The sequence below is a fragment of the Lineus longissimus genome, chromosome 4 (assembly GCF_910592395.1).
Source record: "Lineus longissimus chromosome 4, tnLinLong1.2, whole genome shotgun sequence".
Lineage (NCBI taxonomy): Eukaryota > Metazoa > Nemertea > Pilidiophora > Heteronemertea > Lineidae > Lineus > Lineus longissimus.
The window spans coordinates 11,992,495-12,019,505 of NC_088311.1; the positions used below are offsets into that span (position 1 = coordinate 11,992,495).

A 27,011-nucleotide genomic window follows, 5' to 3' on the forward strand; every position below is an offset into this window, starting at 1 on the left:
GTAACTACATAATCAATAACTGGCAACAATACGAAGATAGCGTCAGTCTTCATCATGATTTGCCCATAGTTACCACAGATTGCTACCGGCAGCATATGATAACAAAATCGGGGTACGCCACTTACACCGAAGTCCAAGCTGCCTCAAATATTTTTCAGTGCAACTTTCACATCTGGCTCCAAGGAGACAACCTGGGCCAGAGAAAGTTCCATCTCGAAATGGTTGAAACTGACAATCCCGTGCAGGACATCACTTTGTTGTTGCGCCACCAACACTACGTTCTGCTTCGTTATTCACGTCCTCTACCCCTTACTCACCAAAGTGACATTTCCATAGGGCCTACCATCAATACTACATGTAAAGAGGGACCTGCAGCGAAAAAAAGAAACGCAATAACAACCATTCATGGTGAGGAAACTGCAAAAAAGAAGAAAAAGATATTGAAAGATCAGCGAAGGTCAAGAAAATATGGCGTGTCATTTTCGTTGCCTCAACAAAATGGGGAAAGTACAAACAACAACAGACAAAATGAGAGAAAGATTAAGGCAAAAAGAGAAAAACTAATGGAACAGGACCAAGATCTTCCCGAGGCAGCACCTTTGTCAGAAGACAACCAGTTCAACATTGCCATGGATTCCATCAGGGCCTTTGAAATCGAACAGATGTCTTACAACTTCAAGTCATGTGCTATTTGCCAAGAGCGCAGACTAGAAATGAAAATGAAGTCAGAGACAGTATGTCGCCGCTGTTCAAACGATAAAGGCCAGGTAAAAATGTTCTCTGCAGACAATTTCATGGATCCTGGATTTGTCCCAGAAGAACTGGCAAACCTCACGATTGTTGAACAACAGCTCATTAGCAGAATATCACCATCAATTAATGTTCACATGATGAAACATGGTGGCATTGCTGCTAATGGCCATTGTGTCACTTTCCCTCAGGCCATCACAGAGGTCAGCAAGATATTTCCAAAGCTACCTGCAGAGATCAACATCATCAGGGTAAGGAGAAAGGGAAAAAATGATACAAATAAAGAATTTAATGTTCGTCGTTTCAAAGTTCAGGCTGCCCTCGTTTGGCTTCAGAACAACAATGCAGCCTATTCTGATATAGTCATCAGTGAGGAGCGACTCTCACAACTTCCTGTTGATGGACAACTCCCTGAAGTCAACACTGTTGAATATGACGACGAGAGAGCTGAACACATCGACGACCAAGGACCGGCTCCAGCACAGACAAATCCATTCGAGTCTGAAGACGGAATCACAACTTCTGGTGTTCTTTTGCCCGACCCGACAGTTGACATTCGACAAAACGTTGAAAACGTCCTCGAAGAGGTAATTGGACCAGAACATGGCAAGGTCACAGCAACAAAACGTGGAAGAATAACCATTCCCTGGCCAACCAGAGGCAACAAACCTTTGTCTGAATTTACCACTCGTAACTTTTTTACCCTGGCCTTTCCTTGTCTTTTCCCCAACAGTACAGGTGACTTTTATTCAAGTCGTCGCAGATCATGTGAATCGCTGTCCGATTGGGCTGAACACCTCCTATGGTACAAGGATGGCCGATTTGCTACTCACCATTACTTCAAATTCATTGTGCACAACATGATCATGAGACGGCGAGCTCTTGACAATTCTCGTTATATTGTCAGACAGCAGCTCGGTGACCAGCATATGACGATCGGTCACCTCAAAGAGAAAATTGCAAATGGTGACAAAACAATCGCCAAGAAGATTCTGTACTTTGGAGCAACTTTGAGGGGGACATCCCAGTACTGGGCACAACGCTCAAAAGAGTTAAACGCACTTATTCAGTACCAGGTCAATAAGGGTCATGGTCTTCCATCGCTTTTTACCACAGGAAGCTGCGCAGAATATCACTTCAAACCCCTCCGGCGACTGTTGAAAATGTACATTAAGGAAACATCAGGACAAGATGTAGACCTATGTAACAGGAACCAGCTTTTTTCTGCTTTGCAGAACAACTCTCACATCATAGGCCACTATTTTGATCTCCGAACCAGGTCTTACTTTGATAAGGTTATGAGGCCGGTTTTCGGAGTGGATGCCTTTTGGTACAGACAGGAATTTGCCAAGTCAAGGGGCATGATACATTGGCACGGTCTTTGTTGGCGCCAAGATCGTCAACCTCACAACATGCTCTTTGATGCCGTCCAAAAACGCCTCTCTGATGACCAAACCGCCGAGACCTTATCAGATTGGGCAAAATCCAATTTTGGCATGACGGCTTTACATCCTGCTGGAAAAGACGAAGACGGCAATTCCAGAAAAGATCTCTGGGCTCCTCCACAAGGAACTGCACCTCCGCCACCTGAAGAGAACAATCCACTCATCAAACTCCTCATGGATGTGAGTGAAAGTCAGGAATCTATTCTTGAAGACCACCTTCTCTTGACCAACAGGATCAATTTACACCGCTGTTCAGACGGATACTGCCTAAAAAAGACAAGAGGAAAATCGGTTGAAAAGGAGTGCAGGATGGACTTTGGGACAGTTTCCAATCCGGGAAAACAACTTCGGGAAAAACCAGCCATAATCCCGGATAAACACAAGTCCCTCCGGCTGGAAATGGAAAGAGATCACCCGATGCTCGTCCAGCACTCACAATTCCACACTCAGGCTTGGAGAGCAAATGGTGATATTTCCATCATCTTGTCAAAAAGTGACCCAGACAACCCATCAGTTAATGAGATCATGGCTGTGCAGAAATACGTCAGTAGTTATGCCTGCAAAGGCAATGAGTCGACTGGCGCAGCAGCCGATCTCTTTAATGACATGGTCAATTCAACCACTGACGATGATTCCAATGCCAAGTCTGTGTGCACAAAACTACTGATGGAAACAGTAAAAAGAGATATCTCAGCCACAGAAGCAGCCTATGAATTGTCTTCCTTACCGTTGTATCGCTGTAGTCACACTTTTCAAACCATGAGCCTCACAGGATCAAGAGTTTTGGAAAGAGATGGAGCAACTATCACAAAAAACACTCCTCTAGACAGGTATTTGGCTCGTGATCAACGTGACCAATCATCATGGTACGATTTTGTCTGCAGAAGCGGCCGGGTCCCAGTTATAGCAGGCAACAGCACTAGAGCAACTTGGCCACTTCAAGAGGACTACTGCCGTACCATGATGTTACTGCATTGGCCAGACTGGCGAAGCATTCAGGATGTCAAAGAGGACGGCACTTGCTGGAAGGACAAAATGATTGAATTTTTGTCCATGGACACTTGTCCGAACTTCCTCATAGCAGATGTTCAAAGAGCTATGATTGACGAGGAAAAGACTCACAATCAGAAACAGTACGAGGACTCTGAGGAGGAAGAGGTGGAGGAAGAAGACAACAATGATGTTCAGCAGCCGGAGTGGATGGAGCTTGTTTGCCCAAATGCTGAATATACAGATACTCCAGAGTTTAACTATGACGACGGCGGTCCTGACTATGATTGGGGAGCATCCTCACAGATGGATTATACAACAAATCATGGATTGAATTGGCTTAGACAGCTCAACGAACAGGAAGAAGATGATGACCAAGAACTCCGTCTTCCTGATGTTGACCTAGCATCCATGAATGCCGATCAACAGTTTGCATTCAACCTCGTCATAAAAACACTCTTGGAGTACAGACTACTTCAAAATCCGCTTAGACTTGTTGTGGCAGGAACAGCAGGATCAGGCAAGTCTTACCTGATAAAATGTCTTGTCAAGGCAATAAGAATTATGTTCAAAACTAACAATTCTGTTCAGGTTTTAGCTCCAACAGGTAGTAGTGCAAATATAATATCTGGAAGGACTGTACACAGTTTTCTCAAAGTACCAACAAGTGTAAGAGCTACCAAAGAGATGACCCCTCCGGATAAATTAGTTGGATCAACCCTTCAGAAAAACTGTGATGGCTTACAGGTGTTATTAGTCGATGAACGCTCCTTGATTGGCTGCACAACACTTGGATGGATGGAATTTCTGACTGCAAATGGTGTTCAAAATGGAGCGAATTCCTCTCAACCTTGGGGAGGTATACCAGTAGTTGTCTTTCTTGGAGATGATGTGCAACTCCCACCTGTCTGCGACAGTCCTGTCTATAACCTAAAGAGTAAATCAAAAACACCTGCCGCTATTCATGGGGCCCTAGTGTGGAAGCAATTCAATCGTGCTGTTACTCTGAAAACCATTGTAAGGCAGAACAACGACCAACATCAATTTAAAAATGTCCTCTCATCATTGCGTCAATACACGACGACTCCACAAGAAGCAAAGTGGCTTCAAGACTTTCAGTGGGATAACCTCAGAATGACACATGGTCAGGACTCGCTTGACAGAATGTCAAACAACGGTTTATTTGTCTTTCCCACGCACGAACAAGAGTGGAATCACAACAAAACCAAATTACTCGAGGCAAACCAGAATTTTCCTGTAGCACAGATCACTGCAATAAACAGTGGAAGCCATGGCAATCTGCCAAGTGACAAGGCAAATGGGCTTCAGAAAGTATTATTTCTATGCAAAGACGCCAAGGTCATGTTGACAGGAAACATCAACGTGGCCTTTGGTCTCTTTAATGGATCCATGGGCACAGTTAAAGATATCATCTACCTTAACGGACGGAATCCAAAAACAGGTTTACCGGATGTAGTTATGGTAGAGTTTCCTAAGTACACAGGCCCATCCTTCATCGCAGACGCAAACATCGTTCCAATAGTTCCGTTGGAGAGACGTATAGATTGTCACTGTCATGGCTGCAAAAGGACACAAATTCCGTTGAGACTAGGTTGGGGATCTACGATCCACAAATGTCAAGGGATGACAATAGGTTCAAATGAACCAAACCGCTTCATCATCATTAATCCTGGAACCAGGAGTTTCGAGTCGAGAAATCCTGGTGCTCTTTTTGTTGCTATGTCAAGAGCAAAAACTGCAGGGGATACCAATACGGACCCAGACTTTGCGTGGCATCCCCATGTCATTCTCAATGAGGACAGACTATGCCACGTTCCCAACACATCAACCATTCGTGCCAGGTCCAAAGAAATTGAAAGGATAAGAATACTAACAAACCAAACGAAGAGAGATTACCATTACTTGGCAGGGGACAAGATCACTCAACAACATCTACAGATTCTGTCAAAACGAGCTGAAGAATGATTTCACATTCCCAAAGTTTGAGAGTAGTTAGCAAAGAGAGAACATCAAATGAACAGCAGTTATCATAAAATCTTGAAATTGGTGTCTATCAGTATCAATTCAAAAGGATCAGAATGAGGTGGGTGATAATGCCATCGCTTCCCTAAAACAGTTGTCTCCATTCGGAATGAGGCGGGTGATAATCCCATCGCTTACCTCAAACAGTTGTCTCCATTCAGAATGAGGTGGGTGATAATGCCATCGCTTCCCTAAAACAGTTGTCTCCATTCGGAATGAGGCGGGTGATAATCCCATCGCTTACCTCAAACAGTTGTCTCCATTCAGAATGAGGTGGGTGATAATGCCATCGCTTCCCTAAAACAGTTGTCTCCATTCGGAATGAGGCGGGTGATAATCCCATCACTTACCTCAATCGGTTGTCTCCATTCAGAATGAGGTGGGTGATAATCCCAACGCTTACCTCAAAAGGTTGTCTCCATTCAGAATGAGGTGGGTGATAATGCCATCACTTACCTCAAACAGTTGTCTCCATTCAGAATGAGGTGGGTGATAATCCCATCGCTTCCCTCAAACAGTTGTCTCCATTCAGAATGAGGCGGGTGATAATCCCATCACTTCCCTCAAACAGTTGTCTCCATTCAGAATGAGGCGGGTGATAATGCCATCGCTTACCTCAAACAGTTGTCTCCATTCAGAATGAGGCGGGTGATAATGCCATCGCTTCCCTAAAACAGTTGTCTCCATTCAGAATGAGGCGGGTGATAATCCCATCGCTTACCTCAAACAGTTGTCTCCATTCAGAATGAGGCGGGTGATAATCCCATCGCTTCCCTCAAACAGTTGTCTCCATTCAGAATGAGGCGGGTGATAATCCCATCGTTTACCTCAAACAGTTGTCTTCATTCAGAATGAGGTGGGTGATAATGCCATCGCTTACCTCAAACACTTGTCTCCATTCAGAATGAGGCGGGTGATAATGCCATCGCTTACCTCAAAAAGTTGTCTTCATTCGGAATGAGGCGGGTGATAATGCCATCGCTTACCTCAAACAGTTGTCTCCATTCAGAATGAGGCGGGTGATAATCCCATCGCTTCCCTCAAACAGTTGTCTCCATTCAGAATGAGGTGGGTGATAATGCCATCGCTTACCTCAAACAGTTGTCTCCATTCAGAATGAGGCGGGTGATAATCCCATCGCTTCCCTCAAACAGTTGTCTCCATTCAGAACGAGGCGGGTGATAATGCCATCGCTTACCTCAAAAAGTTGTCTTCATTCAGAATGAGGCGGGTGATAATCCCATCGCTTCCCTCAAAAAGTTGTCTTCATTCGGAATGAGGCGGGTGATAATGCCATCGCTTACCTCAAACAGTTGTCTCCATTCAGAATGAGGTGGGTGATAATGCCATCGCTTACCTCAAACAGTTGTCTCCATTCAGAATGAGGCGGGTGATAATCCCATCGCTTCCCTCAAACAGTTGTCTCCATTCAGAATGAGGCGGGTCATAATGCCATCGCTTACCTCAAAAAGTTGTCTTCATTCAGAATTAGGCGGGTGATAATCCCATCGCTTCCCTCAAACAGTTGTCTCCATTCAGAATGAGGCGGGTGATAATCCCATCGCTTACCTCAAACAGTTGTCTCCATTCAGAATGAGGCGGGTGATAATCCCATCGCTTCCCTCAAACAGTTGTCTCCATTCAGAATGAGGCGGGTGATAATGCCATCGCTTACCTCAAACAGTTGTCTCCATTCAGAATGAGGTGGGTGATAATGCCATCGCTTACCTCAAACAGTTGTCTCCATTCAGAATGAGGCGGGTGATAATCCCATCGCTTACCTCAAACACTTGTCTCCATTCAGAATGAGGCGGGTGATAATGCCATCGCTTACCTCAAAAAGTTGTCTTCATTCAGAATGAGGCGGGTGATAATCCCATCGCTTCCCTCAAACAGTTGTCTCCATTCAGAATGAGGCGGGTGATAATGCCATCGCTTACCTCAAACAGTTGTCTCCATTCAGAATGAGGCGGGTGATAATCCCATCGCTTCCCTCAAACAGTTGTCTCCATTCAGAATGAGGTGGGTGATAATGCCATCGCTTACCTCAAACAGTTGTCTCCATTCAGAATGAGGCGGGTGATAATCCCATCGCTTCCCTCAAACAGTTGTCTCCATTCAGAATGAGGTGGGTGATAATGCCATCGCTTACCTCAAACAGTTGTCTCCATTCAGAATGAGGCGGGTGATAATCCCATCGCTTCCCTCAAACAGTTGTCTCCATTCAGAACGAGGCGGGTGATAATGCCATCGCTTACCTCAAAAAGTTGTCTTCATTCAGAATGAGGCGGGTGATAATCCCATCGCTTCCCTCAAAAAGTTGTCTTCATTCGGAATGAGGCGGGTGATAATGCCATCGCTTACCTCAAACAGTTGTCTCCATTCAGAATGAGGTGGGTGATAATGCCATCGCTTACCTCAAACAGTTGTCTCCATTCAGAATGAGGCGGGTGATAATCCCATCGCTTCCCTCAAACAGTTGTCTCCATTCAGAATGAGGCGGGTGATAATGCCATTGCTTACCTCAAAAAGTTGTCTTCATTCAGAATGAGGCGGGTGATAATCCCATCGCTTCCCTCAAACAGTTGTCTCCATTCAGAATGAGGCGGGTGATAATGCCATCGCTTACCTCAAACAGTTGTCTCCATTCAGAATGAGGTGGGTGATAATGCCATCGCTTACCTCAAACAGTTGTCTCCATTCAGAATGAGGCGGGTGATAATCCCATCGCTTCCCTCAAACAGTTGTCTCCATTCAGAATGAGGCGGGTGATAATGCCATCGCTTACCTCAAAAAGTTGTCTTCATTCAGAATGAGGCGGGTGATAATGCCATCGCTTACCTCAAACAGTTGTCTCCATTAAGAATGAGGTGGGTGATAATGCCATCGCTTACCTCAAACAGTTGTCTCCATTCAGAATGAGGCGGGTGATAATGCCATCGCTTACCTCAAACACTTGTCTCCATTTCGAATGAGGCGGGTGATAATGCCATCGCTTACCTCAAACAGTAGTCACTCCATTAAGAATGAGGCAGGTGATAATCCCAGCGCTTACCTTCAACAGTTGTCTCTCCACTCAGAATGAACTGGGTGATATTTAGATGATTCCTATAATTGATTAACATCATTGTTTTCCCTCAGATGAAGCACATCATCTACCTGATGGATTCCCGTGGGCACCAGCTGAAACCGCTATTGGAAGTAGAAGAAGAGGGATATAAGATACAATTTGTGTGTATCAGTGGCGGGACATTAGAACAGTTGACCTATGAAGGAGGCCTTAGAGTATTTCGGTTGAGGAAGGCAGAACCGGCAGCCCAAATACACGTTGTTCTTGCTGCAGGGATCTGCAATTTGACAGTTTTGGAAAGCCGACTGATTGGGGCAGAGGCCACATATCCTGGGCATAGGTGCTCAGCATTCCTCGAGGCCTTAAACCGCCTCTGCATCTACTTCACAAAAAAGAAATGCTCCCTCCAGATCGCTACGATCTCAGCTGTAGATCTTAATAAGTACAATGCTCACAGGATGAGCATTGGAAAGCTAGGTAGAGGCTTATATAGCGAGCACAAGATGCGCTTCCAGGGCGAACTCCTGCAGATAGACCTGAGGAGGATAAATCACAACATCATAATGATAAACGATAATGAGGAACAGCTTACCCCAAAATTACATAGATCAACCATCAAGGTTTCGATTAAGAGAGACAAACACCGTGTCAAGAAATTTGATTCAAAGAATTTGGTGGATGGCTGCCATCCCAATGCAAGACTTGCCCAAATCTGGGCCAACCACTTCAAGACCTTGCAAGAAGGAATCATGTGGAGGGAAGAGGACACAGGACCTTATTAGGAAGGTAAATATATATACTATATTTTATGACACTTCCAGCCTCATTTATGTTTTATACCAATGTTGAAAACAGTTAATCTACCATTAATACCACACGCAGGTCCATTACTCACAACTTGATTGACCTTTCATTTCAGATGATGCACGACCCCCTCACTCATTGTTCATGAATTTATTTATGATGGCTAGACCGTTGCTGTATATAATTAATTAGGTATGTACATGTCGCAAATTTTAACATGATCAGAATGTTCATTTTCACACGATCCTTGACATTGGACTGGAGATGTTTCATGACAATTTTTACATAAGACTTGCCATCCCCGCACACTCATCATTCCATCATGAATGTAATTTTTTCTTTTCTTCAGTTGTTGCTGTTAATGTTACCCGTCTTCCTTTTTCCTATTTGATGCGACAGTTACGTACTAGACAAGAGATGTATCATGTATATAGAGGTATGTCGAACTTAAAATACATTGATTTGAAAATACACTAACTGAATGAAACACCAGCTCACTTAGTCACTATTACACTAACACTTACTCATAATGACAGCCTTTCGTCTACCATTTGACGCCACACGTCTACACTGGACAAGACAATTTCAATGTATGTTGTAGTTTAAAACTTCCTTATTTGAAAATAAATCATCTACACTGTCTGAAACACATATTGTCCTTTTTCAGTTGTTGCCCGCTGCCCTTCTGCCATCTTTATGTGTCCTGCTGTAATCAATAATTCTTCTGCAAAAGATGGTGTCATATATATTAGTGTATATATTTATAGGTATGTACAAGGTAGCCTACTCCTGGGTAACTGAAATTCTTTTACCGTTCAACATCATTGATCGATTACCATAGTTAATATCCACTGAAAACTCGTAACCGTTTTTACTCATTTCAGTATTTGCCAAACGGCCGTCTCGTCCTTCACTACAGTATTAAACTCTTGAGTACAAGGGACTCAGAACTTCTATATGCCAAGCAAACGCTAATCTTGAGAAAACCCATTCATGTTCTTATTTGAAAATAAACTCACTGAAAAAGTCTACAGTAATTTTTCTTCTTCAGTTGTGGCTAACTATTATTTTTTTCTTCAGTTGTGGCTAATCCCGTCCTCCTTTTCCTCCTATTTGATGTATCCGACGGTTACGTACTAGACAAGAGATGTATCATGTATATAGAGGTATGTCGAACTTAAAATACATTAACTGAATGAAACACCAGCTCACTTAGTCACTATTACACTAACACTTATTCATAATGACAGCCTTTCGTCTACCATTTGACGCCACACGTCTACACTGGACAAGACAATTTCAATGTATGTTGTAGTTTCAAACTTCCTTATCTGAAAATAAATCATCTACACTGTCTGAAACACATATTGTCCTTTTTCAGTTGTTGCCCGCTGCCCTTCTGCCATCTTTATGTGTCCTGCTGTAATCAATAATTCTTCTGCAAAAGATGGTGTCATATATATTAGTGTATATATTTATAGGTATGTACAAGGTAGCCTAATCCTGGGTAACTGAAATTCTTTTACTGTTCAACATCATTGACCGATTACCATAATTCTTCGTTCTTCTTCAGTTGTGGCTAACTATTATTTTTTTCTTCAGTTGTGGCTAATCCCGTCCTCCTTTTCTACCTTTTGATGTATACGAGAGTTACGTACTAGACAAGAGATGTATAGAGGTATGCCGAACTTAAAAAACATTGACTTGAAAATACATTCTTAGCTGTCATTAACAAGTGTTGCCCGCTGTCCTGCACATCTTTATTTGCCCTGCTGTTCTGCTTTTAATACACGATTCGGATTAATTATTCTGCAAAAGATGGTGTCATGTATATTTATATAGTAAAACATGTTATCTGCATTTCTATCAATCATCATCATAGGCCCCTATCAGTCTGCACCAGTGACCACGTTCCGAATCCATGCGTTCAGAAAAATTCACAAGCTTCAGGATTGCATGCATTGCATGGTCGCCAATGACGCGCGGACGCCATTCATCAAGTTTCTCAGGAAATTTATTCCCAATGCCGCACTGAAATGCAACACCCACATGGCTTGGCATTGCCTGGTGACATATTTCACATTTCTAAGTATCTTTCCCTACTATAAAAGTTATTATTTCTTCTAAAATTCGATGATTTTGCCAACAATCACAACCGCGGCGGCTTGTCATGCATCATGTGTTAAAAATAAATTGACCTTGACCTCGGAACTGAATTTCGCCGTCAAATTTCATTGGTTAAATTTTGAATCCGTCACATGTTTTGTAGTAAGAACAGGTATAGGTCTCGTTAGGGAGTTTTTCCCAAATGTACGCGATGATGACGTGCCCCATTAACAGGACGTAACATCTATTTTAAAATGCGTTTCGAAAGTGAATGCATGAGGACAACCCATTTGTGTCGTATATCACTGGAAACGCCCGATTCCCGTGAATAAGGTCAATCACAATGTATTACATTACCAAAACAAAAATGTGTCGGAAGGAACTATATGGATGGTCCCATCGCACCCCCCCCCCCCTCCAGCAGTATGACACAGAAGGGCTAGTTGACTGTCCACCGGGGGGGTTTGGGGGGAGCTTCCCCCCAACGCACTGGTAAAAACCTATGTCGACGGAGGGGGGTTTGGGGGGTGTCCCCCCATTGTAACAGCTGTAGTTGTTAGAGCTTGCACTTAACATATGCTCGTAGGGGGGTTCGGGGGAGCTCCCCCGACCTAAAGGGGGGCTCACTAAGTCCTTGACTTTACATATTAGCCAAAGCTCTTACATACCATGTTGCATAATCCAAAACTATTTATGTTGTGATACTCAAGAGTCACCTCTTTCTTATCCATGCTTGGGTTGGCTGAATAATTCCATGGTTGCCGGAAGATGAAGCAAAAATATTGCCAGGGGCTACATATACCCCCATTTTACCTTACAAGCAAGCAAAATGTTAATCCAAACTTGCGCACTTGAACCACACTGACGGGATAGCAGATTAGAATAAATCACTAAAGTTCCTTTGGTTTCTTCGCATTTGAGTCCCTCCTCGTCTGGCAAATGTCACATTTTAATACTAGTCCTTCATATCAGTGTTCATACCTGGCCAACATACTGACTGGCGCGGACGCTGCCTGCACTTCCCCATCCCGAGATGTTTCGGTTCACAGCGCCTCTCCAACCTGGGACTACTTGATTAGCAATTCAAAAGGCTGCACCGTAGCCCCTGGTTACACCCATACGTCACATGCCGCGTCACCGCCAGAATCAGGGGGTGACGTAGTACGTCTGACCTCTGACCCGTCCAGTTGGCCGTTTACGTGTCACTACTGTTTCTACACGACAGAAACATTTTGTGACCCACCAAATAAGTTTAAATTGAGAACACGTCTTATGGGAGACATACATCAAGATACATGTACCTGACATGAAGATACAAACATAAATTCTTTGTCGGTAACATGTATTATTTTGCCACCTGCTAAAAATAGTACCACCATATCAACAAATCTACGTCGTTGTCATTTAATCCTCATGACAAGTTATTGTTGCAGTTAATTCTCAATAATCATGCAGCAAATGGTAAATATTTGTCAATCGGGCCATTAAGACGGCAGAGGAAAAAAACACATTCGGATCGGATCCGGATGCGTTCCGATCGAACCACATTCAGGTCTCATTAAATTTAGACAATCAGCGCAATGCGGTCTCATCTGGACGTATTTCTGTAGATGTGGAACGCTCCAATACTTGTTGCTAGTGGAGGTGTAAAAAATACGGGATGCATCCAGATGCATCTAGGTAAAGCTACCTCGGTAGATTTTTTTTTAATCCGGATTGGACCAACATTAATCCGGATCATTTTTCATTTAGACGAGAACAATTTAAACCACATTCCGATCCAATCGGATCGCATGTGGCTTGTTTTCTGTCGTCTAAACGGTCCTATTGATATTTTAGTTAGTGTTGTATAAAAATGTTTAATGCAATTTATTGTTTATTTGCTGCATTGGGGAAATTAACACAGTAATTATAACCAAAGGTCAAGAGCAAGAATTCCACCCATATGTGGTTTTGATTGCTGTTCATATTATCACCAGAAGCAAACTTAAAATGTTATGTGTTCATCATCATATGCCAATGAGAAAATGACATGCGATAGTGAGTGACGTCGTCGATATTTCTAATAATTGTCAGTAACTAATCACAGAGTTTTTGGTTTGTGGGAGTGTCCAGGGGTTAATAAGAGGTCCACACGAAGTGGGGAGCGTATTGACCCCTTGAAATAGAGTTTGTCGGAATTATGATTAGGTCGGATTTGAAAACGATGCCTGCTGTTGTGTATTTGATCGGCCACGATTGGGAGAATAAACGTGATAACTCGTAGATATCCTTTTTCGTTTATATTCACTTTAAAAGAGGATTTACAAGCGTACAAGTAGGAAATAAAAAATTTCCCAAATCGTGTTGGACTTCGTTCATTCGTTGGTGTCGTAGTTTTTTCCGGCAAGCGCGGAAGACGAAAAGTGTCTTCGGCAAAAGGTTGTGACATTAACACAATGACTTCTCATAACACCTTCCATGATTGTCAATTCGTCTCGCATGTTTCAAAAATCATCCAGTGCATTGGGACAATCGTGCATTTCGTAGGCCAATCGTCATAGAAAGGGTAAAGTAACAAGGTGGGTAGAGTAAGGTGGGGACAAAACCTCACCGCAAAGACGGACAGTTTTCCCAAGGAAGAAATTGAAAAAAGCTGTAAATAACATCACTATACTAATAACATCACCATAACTAATAATAAGGTTAATTTTTCTTCAAATTGCCATTTTGCCCTTGAAATGACCCTCATTCACGCACTGATCAAGTTTTTGGCAGAGAAAAATAGGCAGGTTTGCTTATTCCTTACACCAAATAATCCTTTGTTTAGGAAAAATTGTGAATCTGAAAGACTGTTTCATATCTTCAATATTGTTTACTGGCCCAAAAGATATATTTGATATAAGTTAGCAAACAGCAGTTTTCATTTTATTTTAGACTACTTGCGAAAATTCACCTACTTCCTCTGAACTACAACACCAGCTTAATAGACCCGCGGGTTCCTGATCATGATAATCAATGGAAGGGGAACTCTACGTACTGTTCAGGGCTGTAGTTCCCCGCGTAGTCCTGGCCAATGAAGATGTATGGCTTGACTTGGCGTGCTTTATCAACGTTGTGGCCACCGACGCACTGATCAGCCCAGCCCTGGGCAGTCCTTGCTTGTCTGTCATCCCACTCCTATAATACAGATGATAAACACAGTCAAACTTTAACACGGACAAGATTGTATCCTACATGTGGGCATCAAGAAATTACTAAATCAAGTTTCAAACGTTAGAAAACTCAAAGTCACGGATTTTGCATCACCAACTAAACGAGACATTGATGCCATACTGTCGGTGGTAAAATATAGCAGAGTCGAGTTGTGTTCGAGATCTCGCTCTTTGGTTGAACGAACATGAACGCACATGTCAATAATGTGGGTCAGACAACCTATGCCAGTTGGTACAAAATTGGGTGCATTCGCCTAGTTCGAAAAAGGCTAACTATGCATTCGTAACACCGCGTTACGATTATAATCGTGGCAAAAACTGCAGTAGCTAACTGTTTCATTACTAAGGGTGCAACATTCAAAAGTGTTTTGATTAGATAATAATATTCTAAAACATACGAGTGAGAATATTCAATTTTCATAATGCATAATGTACCTCGTTTTCACCACAGAGGTTTGGGTGAGACAACCCAAACCGCTTGGGTTGGTGCAAAATGCGGAAGCATTTCAAAAGCATTTAAAACCACATTACTCGATATTTCATTTGAGAAGTTTTAGAATAGAAATATATACTTCACTGTCGGTATTGATTGTCTCACCCAAACCGCTCGCCTCGGTTTTGTTCTACATTTAGCTTCGCCCGAGCGGTTTGGGTGAGACAATCAATACCGACAGTTAGGTATCAATTCCTTAAACCCATGGTTTAATCGAATCCGTTCCGACACGGAAGCAACCATTTTTCTTAAAACTTCAAATGAAACATTACGTCGGTCCTTTTCATAAATGTTGTCTGTTCCTCATATCGATTGAACCAATACTTATTACTGAAATACAGCGACAAAGAAGAACTTACCAAAGCGATCATGTTAGCTGCAGGTTGTTGTCCGCTCTGAAGTCCGAGGGCGATCACCGACCTGTAGTTATTGTGCAAATCAAGCATTGCCTGTGCCTCCGAGGATGTCAGAGCTTTTTCCAAAATGGCCGTTTTTGCTCCAGTGGATAACCGCAAAAGAACACAAATCATGACAATAGAAACATAAACTATTGTCTTTCGGATGTCACAAGCCATGATCGACATGTGGGCAAGGCGAACATCACAAGCCATAAGTTGTTGACGACGCCGATTGACGTCAATTCTTGAAACTTGAAAGAAAATTGTGCATTGGATACATATGCTCAAACATCTACCAATATTGGTAAGTTTAATTTGGTACCTGTAAGTCAGTAGTTTGAGGTTGCTGCACTGCGAATACAAACGCTCTGTAGATCGAGAGATTTCCATCAATACATAACAGCTGTTGAGTGATGAGCAAATCTTCAATAGTTTTAAGCTGAGTGTGGGGTGTCATACAATGAATACCGTAACAATCAATATCATCACACAGATAGATTGCCCTTGTTTATCGTGCATGCTGGTTTTGGTACACTATATTGGGTATATAATGGGTGGCCGAGGAAAAAACATGCGTTGGTAATTATCACAAAGAACAGATTATACGAGGAATAACAATAATGGAATGTAGCTTGATAATAGCGAATCTGTCAGTGTCAGAAATTGAAGGTTCATAAATTGTCCATCATGTCGATGTGAAGGATGCGATGCGAAGGAAACAGAGTGACTAACATTAAACGGGTATTGAAATATCCGGATAATCAAGCTGGCAGCCCACTGTAAATTCGACAAACTTGAATGGTAAATTCCGACTGGTTGTAACATATGTGACGTTATTCTAAAATGCTGAGCACACTATCAAACACATTTTTTTTGTTCAATAAACTTGCTGTCATCAGTGACTCTTTCTTGCAAAATGTGATTTCGTATTTATGACAAACGTAGGACAAATTTCTTGTTTGCGTACGTAAAACTATGGAATATTGCAGGGAATACTGCTTGTTTGCAATACCAGATTGTAAAGCAGATCAGAGTTACCTCTGTATGTATGTCGCTCTCAATTAAGGACCCTTATTTTGGTCCCAAATTGGTTATTTCACTCAATTTCACCTACATTGTATGATATCAGGACACCTCGCTATAAAGAACATCAACTCTTAGTCCTAAGGGTGTCCGTCACAGAGCAATTCTACAGTACATTTAGTGTGACGAATTCGTCTTGTCTTCTTGTCAGTCGGCTTCACTATTCTGGTCAAGCGTGTACATTTTCATCCTTTCCTTTCATATAATGTTCATTAAATTCCGTAATTTTGATTACTTTGTGTATCATTCAAAGGCCGCTATATTAAAGAATGTCTTTATCAACACTACGTGTGCGAGTTTCCAAGTATGTTATTTGGAAATATGAACAAATTTCAAAATATTCTAGTTGAAATAAGATGAGGATGAATCAGAGCACAAAATGTAGGTTGCTTACATAAGTATGGATTAATGTATATCTGCTGTTGGTATGAGCTAACTACAGCTAAACATATGGTAGCTCTATTATTGGTAGCAATACCCGGTATATCATTGTGGCTACATATATTAACAAGCTTCTTGTGACATGGTTCAGTTCCGACTAATTAGTCAAAACAAAGTACCCTAGCTGTGATGATTGTGATTGAGAATACGAAAATGTGTATACACCACTTATCAGAGTTTATCACCGACTTTCTGACTCTGTGACGTCTATAAAGGCGAATAATGGAAGCAACACGCAAAGCTCCGAGATTGCAAGGATTGGAAATCGGCTAAGTAAATGTTTCTAAAGAGTAATGATATGGCCTGTCTATCTGTAGTTTTGGATCAGTGGATACAAGTAAAGAATCCAGACATCATTTCTATCGTACATGTAATTCTTCCTGCAGTTTCCACAAGTAAATGATATAAACCTAAAGTACTTGGTAAATGCAACTCAAATAACATTCGATAGGGTGAAAAATATGTCATGTCTGAAATGAAAAGATTACTGCACCCTTGTATATACTCTCTTTTACACGTCATTGTGAGGTCAGTCCCAAGAGTGTACAGAAAACATGAGCGACAGGTAACAAAGCCCAATTCTATGTTCCATTGGCTACTAGAATTGTATATTTCCAATGGTGGTCATTACTAATAGGTGAATTTCTGACCAATCGGGCTTAATATAGGGCCTATATTGGTATATTTGATCTTCCGATATTAATAGTGGGTGGTATTATCAAGCTTACAAGGACTGACCTCTTCATGTGTAAAAGAGAGTACCTTTATACTCTAAAACCTCGAATACAAGGAATAAGGCTCCGCCCCCAATCATTACAATGGAGAGAGGGATTCTAAAACCTCAATATCAATTCTAAAGAAACGACACAATGGGTCTCTTTTTTGGTAGAAATGGGCCTCCTATAACCAGAGATGTTGATTTCGTTTCACTGTAAATTGCAGCCAAGATCATAAAAGTATAATACCTGACTTGTTGGCCCATCCCCATTTAAAACCATTGTGATGATTTTGGGTGGAGCCTCATTCCTTGTATTCGAGGTTTTAGAGTACTGTAGTTTCATGAAAATAACACCACTTCATTAACAGCCGGTGTCGCCGCCCCTGACTCATAGGATGGCGAACAGAGCTGTTGAGAAGGCCGATCATTGGCTGAGATTCCAGAGAGGGTTGCCCAAGCCTCATATCCAATATATTTCAGTTTCGAGTCCAATCCTTATTGTTTGGGTTGTTGTTGAAACCGATTCGTAGGTCTCCTATGAATGGGATAAAGGGATCGGGCCTTCGGCCATTGTACTGAGTGTCCCAGAACATTTTCAACTAATCGTCATTGGTAGCGTAAAGGGTGTCCCAGTGCTAATGGCTGATAGTGTACAGGGTGTCCATGAAAAAAGTTCAACTGACATATTGGCTTCTGCTGGTTTTAGGGACTGACCTGCCCTTTCAAAGTGAGGCGCTGCTCAGGGAGGTAATGCAGCATGTCTTCGGGTCTTATCATCCCTCACCAGCTTCGGGCTTTCAAAGATACTTTGCAGTGCGAAATTGGTAAGAATGAGAAATTGTCCGTCACATATCTGGAGACAAAACCGAACATCCCTCTGAATGTACAGTCTTGTCCGAAGTGATCAGTGAAGGAATAAAAAAGAGACGATGCATATCCCGATTCAATTTTTTTTCAAAGCTAAAGATACACATTATTAGATTGTCCAGCTTTCAGAATCGTACCCACAATCATTCACAACACCCACAGTCAATTCAAGTCCATCACAATGTCTTCCTCGACTACATTCACGAACTCTGGTCCATCCACGGCAGTCTCCTCTTCTTCCTCCAAGATAGCATGTGGTCCAGCTTCGATTGGCCTTGGTCGAAACGATGCTTCAAATCACTTGACGATAACGTCCTCATCAACACCATCCCAGGCATCTCTGATGATGTTGGTCACGTCTCTCAAGCCGATGTGAGGGCAGTCTCCTCGTTCGTCCGTGTGGTCCTTCTTCCACGATTTCCATTGTCGCCGTACGTGACATTTGAAGGACTTCATGACTGCAACGTATAACGGTTGTACGAGGGATGTGCAACCAGCAGGTACGTAATCCAGGCTGCCTCTCATGTCGCGGACTCTCGTCCGGAAGTTCTCTGTCCGGTGGACCTGATAATGATCGACGATTAACAGGAACTGGTCGGTCTCGTTGTCGGTGACGTAGGCTGATAGGACTTCATCTAACCAGTGGTGCGCCGTTTCCTCCCTCATCCAACCAGTTTCCGATTGGGTAATCTTTACATCTGCTGGTGGGTTGTCTTGGAGGGCTGCAAACACCCGGGCGAAACCTCTTCTGGGGAGGGTGATGTCCGCCGGCAATTTTGCTCCAGAGGCTGCGATGCAGAGGGTGACGGTGTATCCCAGCTTGGTATTGGACCTGGATGATCGGACGTCTATGGCCTTCTCCCCCGTGGTGTTGGCCGTGTACATGGTTCTCATATCAAACAGGACAATGATTTGGTCCATGTTAAAGAAGAACCGCATCTGTATATCAAGACGATCGATGCTCCCAGTAACGAATCTCGGAAGGTCTGGATCCTTGCTGCAGCATCAGCAGGGACGGTCGTTGTATTCTTGGTCACCTTCCGTAGGGACACATGGCGTCTCTTCATCAAGCACTCCACCCAGCCTATGAATGGGTTGAAATCCCATAGCTGAGGGCGACAATGCTGAATCCCTTCTTTGACATCTTGGGCTTACTCATTCCACCAGCTTTGCCACACTACCAACGCCTTATCTTGAATGTCGAGAACGGAGACTGCGAGGCGACGCTCTCTCATCTGCTGCAACCATTGGTAAAGCTGGTCCTCAACCTGTGGCCATAACGGATCACGGGGCTCCATCACCGTCTTCTTCCGGCCATGCCCTTGTTCTTGCTTCTGCTCGAGGTCCTCGAGATTCCACCTTCTAAACGTCTCCCAGGGGATGTTATAGTGGGCGGCGAACTCTCTCATACTGCGCACCGTACCGTTCACCAGTGCCTCCTGTTCTCTCAGGTAGGCAAGTTTTTCTGTCACGGTGTAGCGCCGGCGTCGTTTTCTCAGCAGCTCTACAGCATCCATTGTCGCACAGGTTGCCTGCAATGTGGGTACCCTCAGTGGGGCTTCATTCATAGGCCTAAGAGGCCCTAGAATTACTCAAGAAAACCACAAATCCTAGAAACTTCGATTCTGTTTTCTCCCACGTATAGGCCTAGGGAGTCTAAATAAAAAAAGAGGGTTGTAGAAAAACAGAGGATGAGCTCCTCGTTTTTCTTCGGAATTTCGTGACTACTATCATTGCCTGAATCTCACTTTGCTTTACTAATGCAAGCATTCGCAGATTTTTCTTCAGAGTTTCAATAAGGACTTTTTTTGTTTTGGGGGGTTTGGATCAATCTAAAAGGTGCTTCAGTTTTATGAGACAACCTGTATAAATGGTCGGCGAGTGGCCTTACCATTTACGTCATTCCACATGCGCACTCATCCACCAGTAGGCCCACAACACTTCGAATCAATAGGGCTGCGGTAATAAGTGGTTTAGCGTAACCGTGACAGCTCGACTGAGCCATCACAAGGGCCAGCGAAGTCACTCATTGGTTACCTCTGGTGAATAGACTCGAGAGAAGAGGTCGGAGCTTGAATATCCCGAAGTGGTGTTATTTTCATGAAACTACAGTATATACTTTATTCTTGGTTTCAAACGACCAGTTCAGCGTGTAGTTTGTCCAGCCCATTTCAACAATGAGGTGGTCATAATTTAGCATTGCTTTTACGCTCAGTCCAATCCGGAGCATAGGTCCGCAGTGTGTAATCTTAGCTTTGCCGCTCATTGAAGAAATGCTGTCGATTACTAGTGATTGGTGTGAATAACAGAATGATATTAACCAGCCGGTTACGTCAAATCTGTCAATTCATTGCTGAACTTGTCAATCCAGACAGAAGGCCTTTTTACACGTTGCGCGTTCAATCAAGATCAGAACCAGTCCAGGTCTAACATGCACCGTGTGAATACGATTAAACGCGCCGCAACCGGCCTGAACCTTCCTCGCCCGAGGCGCGTTCGACCAAGCAGTCTCTGGCGCGATGAGACCAGTGTAGGCCGGTGTAGGCCGGTCAATTAATCGTGAGAATGCGAACTCGCCCGAGGCGGGTTTGCGCACGGTACTCCAGTGACGTCATTGGCGGGAACTGTTGTCAAATTCCTTGCGTGAAATTTAGCGGCATTTTGGTCTCGGATTATTTTACTATCTAGTGTGTTTTTACTATGGCTGAAACTAAACATGTTGGAGCGACGATGAAACATTGCACCTGATAGAAATTTGGAGCAAGGATAAGATCCAAAATTGCAAAAATAGCAAATGAGACAAGACCACAATTGATTTTCCAAGCCATTTCCAGTTATTTCAAATGCCCGCCATCAAAGAAGGCGTGGAGTAGTGAAACTGAAATTCGGGTATGATATAAGGGTTAGTCTTTCGAGTAACTGGTGCGATTTAAATTGGTGATTGACCACGGAATTTTTTTTAAATTGACAAGTTTGACACAAGTGGACATTTTTACCCATTTCGGCCATTTTCACTCCAAATTTGAACCACCCCCCTATGGCCAGGTTGTCAAAATTCAAAATTATTTTTTTTACCAAACAATTTATTTATATCTGTAGACTTGTCGCAGCAAATATTTTTTCAATACCTCTCCAAATATGTACTGAGAGTAAAAAACATGCACTCGTCTAATAGATAGGCCTGGACCCTCCAACCTATGAATATTCATTAGTGGTCTTGTCTCAATGAAGAGGGATCATCTTGAGATATCAATGAAATATGCCTTTTCCCAAGCATTTGAGATGTCTTGACTAACATAACCAAGTTTCATCAAAAATGAACTTGATTTGAGCGAGCTATTAACGTTTTAAAATTTTGTCCGATACGGACAACCTACCTTATATTTCGTCTTCAAATTGTTTACAGACTGTCTTCAAGTTAAGCTCGTAGAATTCTTAATCGAATGGTACCGAATCTTCGACAAATCACCAGTGGTCTACAGTCAATCTGAAATAGGAATTTGAAACAATTTTAATTCATGACAAATATTCAAAAATTTCAATTTTTTGGAAAAAAGTTGTCTTTTTAAAGGATGTTCCAAGATTGTGACAGTGGTGTCATGCTGAAAATGTCAAAATTTCAAATCGAACAATATTAACTTTGTTTGAAATTTGAAAAACAACAAATATATGATGCATTATAAGCATGGAAAGCTTGTTAGTAAGGTGTGAAATGAGAAAAAGATTAACCCATATGTTATCTCCCTGTCTGTCACATCCAAGTCTGACACTTCCACAACAGCAACAATTGTCATCGCTATTGTCCTATCAACATCCACCCTTTTGTAATCTCTTGTCCTTTCTTGTGTATTTTCAGTCTGTTGAAGGAAGCATCCTGAAATAGACATCTCCTAGGAGTACGATTTTAAGCAAAGAAAGACAAGTTACGAAAAGACAAGACAAGATGAGGACAAAGGCGAGGAGATTGATAGGAAAACGGGGTCCGAGGCGCCCTAGGGCATCGAATGCAGCAATGAGAACAATGTTCAAGAGCGGACACGTGCGGAGTGGAGGTGTCGAGGTGGTGAGCGACGACGAACGAGAAGTAGGCCTACAACCCGCATGGAGACGACTCACGCCCCAGGAGTACGGACTGGTCACAGCGATGGGACACGACGGCAAAAGACACATACCGGATGTTAATAACCGTACTGCCAAGAATGTCAACTTACTACGCGTCAACATGAAAGAAGACACTGATGATGAGATGGAGATACCAGATGAGACCATGGAGCATGATCACGAGAGTTTCGTTGTTCAGACAACCAAACTGATGGATGTACTCAACGACGTTAACAGGGCCCATAGCGAATATCACGTGAACTGTCAGCCGATATTCAAATATGGAGAGGTACGTAAGCAGGGGGTATGTTGTTCAGTCACTGTGGTGTGTAAAAACTGTGGTTTTGATTCGAAATTGTATAAACTTTTTGAGGACATAGACACTGGCAAGCGCGGACGAAAAGTCGCTCTTCCAAATGTTGCATTACAGATTGCGTTGCAGGACACAATGATTGGCAACGAGAGTATGAGTTACATACTGAGCATGATGGGAATCCCGCCCCCCTGTAGGAGTATCATGCAAAAGCAGGCAAATAAAGTTGGTGAAGAAACAGTTAAAATGAATGTGGCCGATATGGCAGACATACGCGAGAACTTGAAAAGGATACTGCGCCTAAGAAATCAGGACGTGACAGGAATCAATGTCCAAGCTGATGGACGCTATAATAGTTTACACCTCACTTCGAGGAACAAGATGGGCGTTGTGCGAGCACAATGACTGGGTTATGTGTTGAAAATGTGACAGATGAACACAAAATCATTGACATTGAGGTTAAAACAAAACTCTGCTGGATAGGGGCGAAAGGTTTTGAAGTTAAATGTGGTGCCACTGGCACAAACGTTGACGAACGACACTCGAAGTGCACGGCTAACTTTCCTGAGGCAGATGCATTCAGAGAATATGATCTTGGGGTTGCATTTGCCGAGACTTTTGAGAAACAGGGCCTACATGTAGAACATTTGACTACAGATGGTGATTCCAGTTCATTCAAAGGGTTAACTGATGCAACAAAAAAGCTCTTCGGCGGCTTGTTCACGGTGAAGCATCAACTTGACTCTATACATTTGCATCAAGCCCAGACGCGTGCAGGACATAGAGCTGAATTCAGTAAAGGTATGTTCCCGGGACGTACTGCAGAGGAGAGAACACTGTTAAAAACAACTTTTCTGAATGATCTTAGGGTAAGGTCATCCAAGATTTTGCAATCTCTATTCAAGCGCTGCAACTTTGATCTCGACAGGATCATGGGATACCTGTATGACACTGTTGCCTGTGTTGTGAACTGTTATGGTGGTGACTGCACTGGTTGTCCACAGAACGAATTCTCACTGTGCTCAGGCACAACTGGTTCTTGGTGGCACAAATCAACACGATGGTCATCTTACGGTGAGATTCCCAAGTTTAAAATGACAGTGATTGACAAGAACTTGTTACATCTCGTTTTGGAGGTATCCCCTAGTAAAGGAGCGTTGTGACAGCTGAGTCTTGGCATGACAACCCAGGGGGTTGAGTCCGAGAATCGAGGTCTGTCGGCCAGAGATCCTAAGATTGTGACCAGGAGCAGGAACTCAACCCCTCGTATCCATTCAGCAGCCCACAGAATGAACAATAACACAGCCGAGAGCGGGCGACGGAAACTAAAGTGGTTCAACATCGAAGTCGATACTTGTTGCCGCCCAATGAAAGCGCTGGACAGAATTGCAATGAACAGGCAGTACACAGTCAGGTACCAACGGAGTGCTAGACATCAGAAGTTAGCTGGTGTTTTGAAAAACATCAGGGCAACAGATTACTTCACGAAGAAGAAAAACAAAACCAGGGGTGGTGACTACAAGAAACATGTGATGATAACAATGCCGGACTTGCGAAGGAAGGCTGTCAAGAAGGCTGTTGCACGACGAGACAGACCGCCTGTACCAGAGTGGAAATGTCTCGACCCAAACAGCAGAAACTATGACCACTCCTACTTTCGGCGATCCTTCAAGATCAAACCAGCCACCAAGACATCCAAGAGGTTGCCATCGCGGTAAGAAAACTTTCAAATGTCAATTCAATATAATGATATTTTCTTTCAACTTCAACATATAGCTTACCAGGAAAAATGCATTTAGGGCGGTTGCCATGGCCTGCACAGACTTTCTTGGCATTGCACCTTTTTCTACTTTGATTGACCCTTCCTCTTTCTATTGTCAAGTGCTCGACTTTCACGCACAGAGGATTATGACAAAGATGACTTATATGATAACCTGCGCCAGTTTTGAATTTCAATTCATCATGGTCACATAAAAACATCGCACGGTGTGCTGTCATTGTGACCGGCTTATCCAAAAAACTTACTTTAACAAACCCGTATGTTACCCCCCTCTTTTTTTGTTTAGCCCCCTCCCAATTCAAACAAAAACCGTCACTTTTAGTCTTTGCTAACATTCTCGTTCGTAATTCAGATACTTTTCACTTGAATTCACCTGCTGAAATAAAAAAAATTAGTGAAAGCTTGGTACCCTGCCACCCAGCGTGCTCTGTGCCCGACACCTCCCAAAATGAAAATAACATGCAAAACAATCAACACTCTCATTACTATTCACAATTGATGATTGTTATGAAACATATCTAGCCCAAAAAAGTAGAAAAATTTGAAATTACTTGAAATTTTTTGAAAATTTCAATTTTTGGCATTTTCACTTAAAAGCCATGTAGGACGAGGCCGGTTAAATTTGAGAATTTTCTTTTTTTCCACATTTTCCAATTTCCATGATATGTCCACACATTCTCAACACATTTCAGCCAATTCAAACGGTTTTTGTGGATTTCAGAGCTCATTTACTATTTTTGACCTGTAACCCAAAACCCTCTAAATAGAGACAAGACCACAATTGATTTTCCAAGCCATTTCCAGTTATTTCAAATGCCCGCCATCAAAGAAGGCGTGGAGTAGTGAAACTGAAATTCGGATATGATATACGGGTTAGTCTTGCGAGTAACTGGTGCGATTTAAATTGGTGATTGACCACGGAAATTTTTTTTTAAATTGACAAGTTTGACAAAAGTGGACATTTTTACCCATTTCGGCCATTTTCACTCCAAATTTGAACCCCCCCCCCCCCCCCCCCTATGGCCAGGTTGTCAAAATTCAAAATTATTTTTTTACCAAACAATTTATTTATATCTGTAGACTTGCCACAGCAAATATTTTTTCAATACCTCTCCAAATATGTACTTGAGAGTAAAAAACATGCACTCGTCTAATAGATAGGCCTGGACCCTCCAACCTATGAATATTCATTAGTGGTCTTGTCTCAAATGAGACAAGACCACTAATGAATATTCATAGGTTCATTAGTGGTCTTGTCTCAAATGAGACAAGACCACTAATGAATATTCATAGGTTGGAGGGTCGAGGCCTATCAATTAGACGAGTGCATGTTTTTAACTCTCAAGTACATATTTGGAGAGGTATTGAAAAAATATTTGTTGTGGCAAGTCTACAGACATAAAGAAATTATTTGATGAAAAAATTAATTTCGAATTTTGCTAATTGGGTAATAGGGGGCGTGTTTTGAGTTTTTTCTGCCAGTTGGCTGAAAAGAGTGGAAATATCAAAGTCTGTCTAATTTGTCGATTATCAAAAAATTTCCGTGGTCAATCACCATTTTATTTTTCACCATTTACTTGCCCGACTGTCCGGAATAACATAATATTAATTTCAGATTCACAACACCACGTGTTCTTTGATGCGTCGCGGTCAAACATTGACAATTTAACTGCTAAAAGGCTTAAAAAATCAATTGTGGTCTTGTCTCAAATGCTACTGCTCTCATGGAGGCAGCCATTGTTGCCGATTATTGTACCTCCAGTCAGAAGCAGACGATGGAGATTCATATTGCGCCAACGAACCATGCTCGATCAAGTTCAAAGCCAGTTCCATGAACGCGCACCGTGTGAATGCGAGCTTTCTGTCATGAGTCGAAGTGTCCTGGGCGGACCTGGACTAGTCTTGATCTGGATTGAACGCGCAACGTGTAAAAAGGCCTAGAATTCGCGCTTGAAGACATGCCCCATTCATAAATATGGCTATACAGTATTGTAATCATGGATTGGGGCATGGCTAACGGACTGGTCGTTTAAAACCGAGAATAAAGTATATAGATTTTTTTATTGAAAACTACCAATGTGAACAATTACAAAAATAGAAACTCAGGGATATTGCTTGCAAGCATTAGCAGCCCTTGTGCCGCAACATGGAGTGTTTAATTACTTCAGGGTAAAGATTGGCCACTTATACACAGTCAATGATTAATATGATGATCCCAAAGAGAACAAAACTGAATAAAATCTCACTGATTGCTAGATCAGCAGATTGGTGTTGTTAGTGCACTTGAAATGGCCGCCCAACAAACTGGTATTCAAACAGACAAAAACATATTCTCCAAATAAATGGTACTCAGACATGAGTTAATTATATCATTTATAAATGAATAGGCTATAGGAATCAAAGTGACTCAATGTC

General features: G+C 42.5%; 1 protein-coding gene and 1 long non-coding RNA gene across 3 annotated transcripts in view; both read right to left on the reverse strand.

The window, feature by feature from the left end:
* Positions 1-15,563, reverse strand: part of LOC135486145 (multiple epidermal growth factor-like domains protein 6) — a 42,214-nt gene extending 26,651 nt beyond the window's left edge. For both annotated transcript variants that reach the window (XM_064768691.1, XM_064768690.1), the window contains exons 1-2: positions 15,255-15,563; positions 14,228-14,367 (exon numbers count right to left, since the gene is read on the reverse strand). In XM_064768691.1, the coding sequence (XP_064624761.1) occupies positions 14,228-14,367; positions 15,255-15,506 (392 nt within the window). In that variant the 5' untranslated portion in view covers positions 15,507-15,563. The remainder of the gene's footprint in view (positions 1-14,227; positions 14,368-15,254) is intronic.
* Positions 8,252-10,643, reverse strand: LOC135487155 (uncharacterized). Its single transcript, XR_010446784.1, has 3 exons — positions 10,122-10,643; positions 9,627-9,826; positions 8,252-8,420 (listed from the first exon to the last, which is right to left on the reverse strand). It is a non-coding gene; the product is annotated as an uncharacterized LOC135487155 (long non-coding RNA).
* Positions 15,564-27,011: the final 11,448 nt, after the last annotated feature.